This window comes from Nicotiana sylvestris, chromosome 11 (assembly GCF_000393655.2).
Source record: "Nicotiana sylvestris chromosome 11, ASM39365v2, whole genome shotgun sequence".
Taxonomy (NCBI): Eukaryota; Viridiplantae; Streptophyta; class Magnoliopsida; order Solanales; family Solanaceae; genus Nicotiana; species Nicotiana sylvestris.
In genome coordinates, this window is record NC_091067.1 from 1,557,036 (window position 1) to 1,565,952 (window position 8,917).

The following is an 8,917-nucleotide window of genomic DNA, read 5'->3' on the forward strand; positions in this document are numbered from 1 at the left end:
TGGTTCAGCCCTTTCTCGGACACCGCGCTTAACAAAAGCTTAGTGCACCAAGCTACCCTTTTATATCCTGGTAGCTAGTAGAGAACATCAATTGAACAGACTTGTCATAAGATTAAGATTATTTTGCTGCCCTCGTGGTGTATATATGGTAAATACTGACTCACACCGAAGTGGGCGTTTACACCAAATAAATTAGTTTTCTTCATTTTCAATTGTTTAGGTTAGGTTAAAAAGCGATAGATCTGCACAAAAAATGTATTTTTGAGAGTTTGCATAGGCTAGAACGTGCCACAAAATGGAGAGCACCGCTGATCGAAAACAGGCATGTTACTACTAAGTGTTGAGCATATTATTTTGACATGAAATAATCTTACATACCATATGCTTGTTTTGGATTTTCAATTTATATATACCGTCATCAAGTTACTACAGGGCCATCTCAACAAAATTGGGAGCCTAAAGTCAAATTTCAGAGAGATGCCTTAAGTAAGAATATCAACGATAAATTTTCAATGAAAAAGTAAAAAATAAAGGTAGAATAATAAAACCGGCTCAGGAATTTGATAAGTTGATATACAACAATAACATATTCAGTGAAAACCCACAAAGTGGGGTCTGGAGAGGTAGAGTTTACGCAAATTCTTATCACTACCTTGGGAGGTAGAGAGACAATTTTTGAAAGATCCTCAACGCAAGAGAAAGCATGGCAAAAAAAGGTCGAATAAGGTGTGATGGCCTGATAGGTCATCTAGAGTTTTAAAACCTAATTATGTGTTTCGAAGCCTCAAATATCTTATTTTAGGCTTTTTCGATTTGTGTGCGCAGTCCGTATATTTTTTCAGAAAGCTTTTATGTTAAAAACTGATAAAATATGAAATTTATACCTTAAGATTCATTTGAGTTGGCTTCGGTCAATGTTTTAAGAAAACATACTCGAATCCATATTTCAACGGTCCCAGTGGGTCCGTATCGTAATTTGGGACCTGGACGTATGTCCGGAATCGAATTCGGAGGTCCCTAGCTCGAGTTATCGCTTTTTTCTAGAAATTTGAAAGATCAAAAAGTCTAAAGGCTTAATTACTTTGAAAGTATGACCAATGTTTGACTTTATTGATATCAGATCCATATTTTGTTTTCGAAATTCGGTATAGGTCCATTACTATGTTTATGACTTGTCTGTCAAATTTGGTGAGAAACGAAGTTGGTTTGACGTGATTCGGACGTCCGGTTGTTAAAATAGGAGTTCATGAGTTTTCTTGAAAATTTCCTTTGATTTGGTGTTCAATTCGTAGTTCTAGGCATTATTTTGGCGATTTGATCGCGCGAGAAAGTTTGTATGATGGTTGTAGACTTGTGTGCATGTTTGGTTTGGAGTCCCAAGAGCTCGAATGAGTTTCGGATAGGCTACAGAGTGAGTTTTAGACTTAGGAAAGTGTTGGTGTGCTTCAGTTCTGATGCAGGCCTCAGACCTCGCAATTGTAAAGTCAGGCTTCGCATTTGCAACCTCTGTTAGGTTCGCATTTGCAAGCTAATCCTCGCAATTGCAAAGAGTATTTGGGCACCACATGGTTCGCATTTGCAACCAATACTTCGCAATTGCAAAGAGGGGTGGGCCAGCACTAAGTTCGCATTTGCGATCAATCGGTCGCAATTGCGAGGAGACCATTGTTCGCAATTACGAACAAGTCATCGCAAATGCAATGATAGCAGAAACGGTGAGACTTTGCACTTGTACAGAAAAGCTCGCATTTGCGGGGTTCACAATTGCGAACCCCAGGTCGCAATTGCGACATCTGCAACTCGTCAAGTAGCTGAAAAATGGGATTTTCTCTCATTCTTCAAATTTTCAAAATAAGAAAACCATAGAGGCGATTTTTCCGAGAACCCTTCTTCCCCAAATCATTGATAAGTGATTCTAACCTATTTTCTTTCAATCTTTCATTACATTTCATAAGATTTTAACTTAAAATCTAGTGTTTTCATGGTGGAAATTGGAGGTTTGGGTAGAATTAGGGATTTTTGTAAAATTGAGATTTAGACCTCAAATTGAGGTTGGATTTCAAAACAAATTACATAACCGGACTCAGGGGTGATTAAGTAATCGAGTTTTGGTCCGAATTTCGGGTTTGGACCAAGCGGGCCCGGGAGTTGACTATTGTTGACTTTTTTTTAATAATGACCTAAATTGAATCTTTTGCAATCATGGGTAGTTCCTAAGGCTTATTTTGAATCGTTTGTTTGGTAATTTGAGATTTTGTTAGTTCGGAGGCTTGTTTGAAAGGCAAAGTTGTGGTTGAGCTTGGAGTTGATCATTGGAGCGAGGTAAGTGTCGTGGTTAACCTTGACTTGAGGGATTAGGATTTATTTGCCTATTTGCTACGTGTTTAGATGTTGGGTTCAACATATATGTGAGTTCACGAGTACTTATGTGTTGTTGTTGGGTTAAAGCATGCGGGTGGGACTTGTTCCTTGTAGTTTATTGCTTACTTTGATCATGTTATCCATGCTTAGACTAGTTACTTATTAAATTGATCGTTCTTTCCGTGTTTATGGGCTTCTGTACATATATTATCTAAAACTTAGAACAAGATATTAGTCATTTTCGTTACTCTTGGACCGAATTCTTAATTGAAGCATTTACTGATATCCCACGATATCTTAAAATAGCAGTTCCTTCAGCTCTTATGATTTGGTATTCCTCAATTTCTAAGTGATGAATAGATTGATAATTCACAATGACATCTAATAAAGCCAATTTGACTCTTTCCATTATTTGAAACTCAGCTTGGAGATATGGTCATTTGAAATGATGGTTCTCTTGTCTGGTCTTTTTCCTAATCCAAAACTAGAAATCTCAGTTCTTTCCATCAGGTTAGCTCAGTCACACATTACCATCACATTCAACATCATGTTTCTATCATATCTTGCACGGCCTAAAGTTACTAATACTTAATTGCAATCTAGTAATTCTCTGCCTTTCTCCAAACCACAATTCAGGTATTGATAGAGGGTGCGGGTGGCAAAAGAAAGGTGCATTTGTCAATTTGGGAGCCTATTACCTGTGGGGAATACCTGTTGGTATTGTGTTATCTTTCGTCTATCATCTAGGTCTCTTCTGTTGAGCCGGGGGTCTCCCAAAAACAACCGTTCTACCCTTCCGGGGTAGGGATAAGGTCTGCGTACATCCTACCCTCCCCAAACCCCACTAGTGAGATTTTTCTGGGTATGTTGTTGTTATTGTTGTTTTGTCTATCATCTAGGAGGAAAGGTATTATTCATTCACGTGTTACATTTCCATTCCATTTTATTCTTTGTTACTTGAATTATGGCAAAACTGATGATATTCTTACTTTTCAACTCATGTAAAGGGACTTTGGTTGGGAATAATTCTAGCCCTTTCAACACAAGCAGTGATTTATTTAGCTGTTATTCTACGAGCAACTTCGTACAAACAGGTAGGTTTCTTTATTTTTGTCTTTGAAAGCTCAAGATCAAGGAATTATTGTAGATAATATGTTTTGTAGGCAATGAAAGCATCAGATAGAGTGACCCAAGAATCAGTAAACGAGATTGACATCAAGCATTAAAGTATATCATTTCCATTCTCTATCCTGTTTAACCAAAAAGATGATTCTTTGGTCAAAGCTAAAGATAAATAGAAATTCGGGTTACTGATAATCAGGAGACGAAAAAGAAATAATAGATTTTTTGAGAATCACAAATAAGCAGTAGATAAGTTTGTATTATAATGTAATGTTGATGGTATCCTCTGTCTTTACAAATGACCTGACCTCCTCCTTTTATAGTTGATCCTAAATAAAGGAGTAATACCTTAGCCTTAATGAGACAATTATGAGCAATAAATGACATTAAATAAGACGTTACACAATCATTCCTATTTAATACCAATTCTCTAACGTATTGGGTATTTAATATTGAATTTGGACTCCTTTTTGTCATCATATCCATGTCTTCAATGCCTTCTGATCTCTTAGCTTTAAATGGCCTAAATAGGTACGAAACTTGTATTATTCGAATTGCCTCTCGTGCCTATTCAGCTTTCCTTTCCCCGTATCTGTTGTCACTCGTGCCTCTTAACTGATCATCATGCTTTGACCATTTGACCAGTCCTCGTGTCATGCCACGTCACCTTCAATGTAAATTCAGTTTTTTCCCAATACAGATAGTCCCCCCACTTTCCATTTATTTATCAATTAAATATCTGGGAAGTGGATCTTCATAAAAAGGGAATTTTTGTTGTAATTAATACTATGACAGTACTGACGCTTCAAATTGTCCCTTCTAATTAATGCTTTACATACGTGTCACCTTTTGATTGGTTCTGCAATTCTGCGCCCTTTTTTCAAGGCTTCTTCATTCCCACTATTCACGAAGTGTTAGTTGCCTTTATTATAGGCTTTCCATCATTACACTTCTAATTTTGACGATTGTCATTATAAACCTATTTAACCCTCTTTCTTTTGTTTTCTTCTTCGTAGATCTTCAATAAGCAATTTATTATTTACTTTTGCTTTTTCTCCCCTTTAATTCATCCTTCTTCGACAATGTCATCTCCAAACCCTAACCCTAGAAAAGTTTCAATTCTAGATTACTTCCCCAATGCCCTCGTAAGACATAGGAGAGGCAGAGGAGGTAGGCTTCGGAGCTTGAGCCTAGGATCCACTCATGGTGGTTCATCTGGTTCTGCTTCTTCTTCTTCTTCTTCTTCTTCTTCTTCTTCTGGTATTAGGAGTTCTATCCAAAAGACCCCTCTTCTAAAGGTAAAGAACTTTCTGAATCTACTCAGGAGCCATTAGTTGAAGAAATCGTACCCAATGATTTATCTTTTGGGAATGATAGAAGATCTCTCCAAGAACAAGTTAAAAATTTAGAAAACGCTGACACCTATCCTTCTTTAATAACTGAACTTGTGATTCCCACTGTTAGGAAAGATTGTAATTGGAGAGATAATCTTCGTATGATGATTCCTACCCCAAACCAGAGAATTTCGTCTTTCAGAATCGGATTCTCTTTCGTTTATACTTATCCCTTTACTTTGGGATTTAATCCTGCCATTGACCCAGTTATTCTTGAATTTTTTCACTTTTTCAAAATTTGCTTAGCTCAAGTAGGGCCTCTTGTTTGGAGAGTTGTGGCCTGCTTAAGGTATTTATCTACCAAAGCCAATGTTAATTTTACCTTTTCCCATCTTATTCACCTATACCACCCCAAATTATTCCGCCATGGAGTTTTTACCTTAACTGCAAGAAGCAAGAAGGTTTTAGTAAACCCCGAAGATGACAAGGATCGAGGGTGGTATTGTCGTTACGTTGTTGTACGTACGGTGGATTTGTTGGGTGAAACAAACATTCCCTTCCCTGAGAAGTGGAATTTTGCACGTAAGTTTTTCTTTTTCCTACCGTATCTTAGTTTTTAAGAATTTTGGTTTCTTTTCTAATCTCGTCTCTTTTTGGCTTTTTGTAGCAACCATGGGAGATGTGGAACATGTTCCTAACTTCCGTGGTTGGGTAGATTCAATTTTGAAGATTGCACCTATGGAGACGAGAACTTGGAAATCAATTTCTCTTTTGAATTGTTGGAAAGTGAAGACCCATGGTATGTATTTCCTTATGCTTTGCCGTATATTGAATTCTTTCTTATATCAATTCCTTATCCCTCTTTTTATCAGGATTTGGTATCAGGGGTATGACAACTGAGGTAGTCGTTGCCATTCGAGCATCTTCTACCGCTTCACTTGATTTGGAAAAGACTCGGGCCACGCTACCAAAAAGAAAAGTTGTAGAAGAAAGTTCTGAGAATGAGAAAGAAGAGAATACCTCTTTGATAGCTAGGCCAAGAACCAGGAGACGCGTCATTGATGGAGACAAAGTTGAAGATACTCCTGCTTGAGCCTCTATCTCCGAGCCTGTTCAAATCTTTTCTGATGAGGAAACCACTCCAAGAGGCTCTAATGAATCAATTTGATGTCTCTTTGTTAGTGGTTTTGAGAGTGGAGAGTTTGGACCAGTTCTTGATGAAACTCCCCTTTCTTCTTCTATTCCCATTTCTTCTATTCCTTCTATTCCTTTAACAACCATGAGTATTTCTTTGCCTATTTTATCGACTCCTGTTTCTTTACCCGTTTTGGTTCCCATATCTACTCCTACCATCCCTGCTTTGACTCCCACAGCTCCCATTGTTTTTACCTCTTCTACTACTCCTCCTTCCATTGTTCCCCCTCCCTCTGTTCAGCATACAGAGGCGGGTTCTAGCTGCAGAGGCATGGCTATGAGAAGTGTTACTCTTGAAGTTCCTGCCAATCATAGCCTTTTGAGAAAGACTGGTGGAGCTGATGTTTGGCTCGAGCCTTTAATCATAGATATTGAGAAGAAGAAGAAGATGGAGAGCCACAGTTGCTTGACTCTGATGAATGACATAGTTCATTCTACCTTGAAGGTACTTCTCTTTTAACTTACAAGTTTTTTTATATATCTCTCTATATTCTCACATTTGATGTCTTTCCCTTGTAGGCTAATCTTATTGGTACTGAGTTAATGAGAAGAATCTCCACTCTAGAGAAGAAGGATCGAGAGTCTGCGAAGGCTATATCTGAGGCTAGGAGAATAGCCAAGGATACCCAGCTTGAGGCAGCAAACTGGAAGGAGCAGTTTGAGAATGCTCAGGGGACCATAGAGGAGTTGCAAGAAAGTAGAAATTTCCTGGAGCAGCAAAAGCGTGGTTTGACTTCTGAGCTAGCAATTGCCAAGGCTTCTTCAAGCCAACTTGAAAAAGATAAGGAACTTTTGAAGGACTCATTTTCAAAACAACTATCAAAGGCCAGTGAAGAAATTAGAGAGCTTAAGGCACTTGTGGAGAAGAAAGAAGAATATGCAGGGGAATTGGTGCAAAGCTTGACTCAAGCTCAGGCTGACTTAAGGATCTCCACTGACAAAATACGTGCTTTGAAGAGTTCTCATGCCTCCCTTGAAGCTTCCTTTGACACCCACTTAGCTGAACACCAGATATTGAAGAACGATCTTACTATGTCGGAGAGGGAATATGGGCTTCTTGAGGAGAACTTCAACACAGAGGTAAGTTGGGCTTTTCTAAAATCTCGTCGTGATGCTTTGATGGAAGCTACTCAAGAAAACTTTGATTTGCAATCGGAATTAGCCAAAGTCTTAGACACTATTGAAAAAAGCCAACAACCAATTGATACTCCTTCTCCTGGACTTGGAACTCCTGGGGCAGAAGAGCTTTTAAATGAAGAAGTAGCTACAGCGGCAATTGGAGTTGCAATTCCAGCTCCTGAGGGTGAAACTTCTATGACACAGTCCATGGAAGCTGAAGTTCCCGTGACTCTTGCTTCCCTCGGTGATTTTAACATTCCAAGCCCAGTTGAAACCGCTCCTATTGCTACTCCTTCAGAAGTTGTTGTTGTGCCTGTGACTGCTCCTGAAAATGAGATTGCAACTTCTGATGTTCCAACCCCTTCAGTGACTAGTTGAATGTATTTCAAACATTACTATTTTTTTTAACTTGTGGTGTTATCCCTTGGTAACTTTAAGGTATCTTTTGATGAAGTCCCCAGTTATTGTAATGGGGCATTTGTAAAAAACAAATATTTTGCTGACTAAGTTTGTACTTAGTCTTTTATATTAAGAAGTTTTATCGGTACTTCTGTATATTCTATTCTTGCCTATTTATCTAGGACTTATAGAATAACTTAGCATTTTTATCCTTTGAAAATGCTTTATGATTCTTCTCATGGATTATCAACATGAGGCTTATAAAAGAGGGCCCTTTTATTCACATGTTTTGTATGAAACAACTTTGACAAGTTTTTATTCATGAACTTTAACAAGTTCTTTTTGACTATTACATGTATTGAAATACATCTATAACTTTCTCGTAACTGTTTTTCTTGCAAGAGATTTTTACATAATATAAAATAAACAAGGTTTTTCTTCATAACCTGTTTCAGTACATAGTCATGACCCTATTTTTATATATTAGGAAGGGTTTGAGAGGTGACTTCGTTTATGAGTTTGAAAGATGACTCTGTTGTTCTCATGGGAAAAACACTATGATGAATGTCTTGTGTTTGTTGAACACGATGATGAATGCTGAAAACTTCATAACTTTTTCTCAACACTCGTCTCTTTGTGGCCGACTTTTGTTCGATATTCGTATCTGTTTTTCTACACATATCTGTGTATAATATGTAGTCCCCCAGGTGTTGGAGCGATTAAGTATGAAGCCTTGAGCACTTGTTTATTTCTTTCAATTTGGTCATTTTCCTAAAACAAGAAAATATACGGGACTCGGAGGTGCGATTATAGATGAAGACTGCCTAACTCGTGTGTATTTCCATCAGATTAATTGTAACCCTGGGCTAGGAATTTTACAATACTCCATTTTACCTTGCAGGTCGTGACTCATCATTTGGCACGAGTTAGGGTTTTTGCCTAGCATCTAAAATCGTTAGTAGAACTTTAATAATTCAAAAGAAAAATTTTAACATGGCGATACCTGACTGTGGGTACTTTCTCAGAAGTAATATCTCTTTAAATGGACGGCATTCCAATGTGAGGGTAAAACTTTGCCGTCCATTGTCTCCAACTCGTATGCTCCTTTTCCCGCAATGTCACGAACTCTGTATGGTCCTTCCCACGTTGGACTTAGCTTTCCTGAATTAGTAGCCTTTGCAGATTGGAACACCTTTTTAAGTACGAAATCCCCAATTTTGAAAAATCTGAGGCGTGCTTTCCTATTATAATATCATTCAATTACTTGCTTTTGTGCTGCCATTCTTACCAATGAAGCTTCTCTTCTTCCTTCAAGCAAATCAAGGTTGACCCGCAGTTCTTCGTCATTAGATTCCTCCGTTTCCTGAACGTACCGTGTGCTCGATTCA

At 38.0% G+C, this 8,917-nt stretch overlaps 1 protein-coding gene across 1 annotated transcript; it reads left to right on the top strand.

Annotated features, from left to right (window-relative positions):
• Window positions 1-6,007: 6,007 nt before the first annotated feature.
• Window positions 6,008-7,562, top strand: LOC104246916 (COP1-interactive protein 1-like). The gene is made up of 2 exons (XM_009802825.2): window positions 6,008-6,456; window positions 6,531-7,562. The coding sequence occupies exons 1-2, from the start codon at window positions 6,097-6,099 to the stop codon at window positions 7,506-7,508; spliced, it is 1,338 nt and encodes a 445-aa protein (XP_009801127.2). The 5' UTR covers window positions 6,008-6,096; the 3' UTR covers window positions 7,509-7,562.
• Window positions 7,563-8,917: the final 1,355 nt, after the last annotated feature.

What these genes read in the sequence shown, in the direction of transcription:
- LOC104246916 (XM_009802825.2), top strand. Translation starts at nt 6,097, where the DNA reads ATGAGTATTTCTTTGCCTATTTTATCGACTCCTGTTTCTTTACCCGTT. An exon ending in TAGTTCATTCTACCTTGAAG is followed by an intron (nt 6,457 to 6,530) that starts GTACTTCTCTTT and finishes TTTCCCTTGTAG; the next exon opens with GCTAATCTTATTGGTACTGA.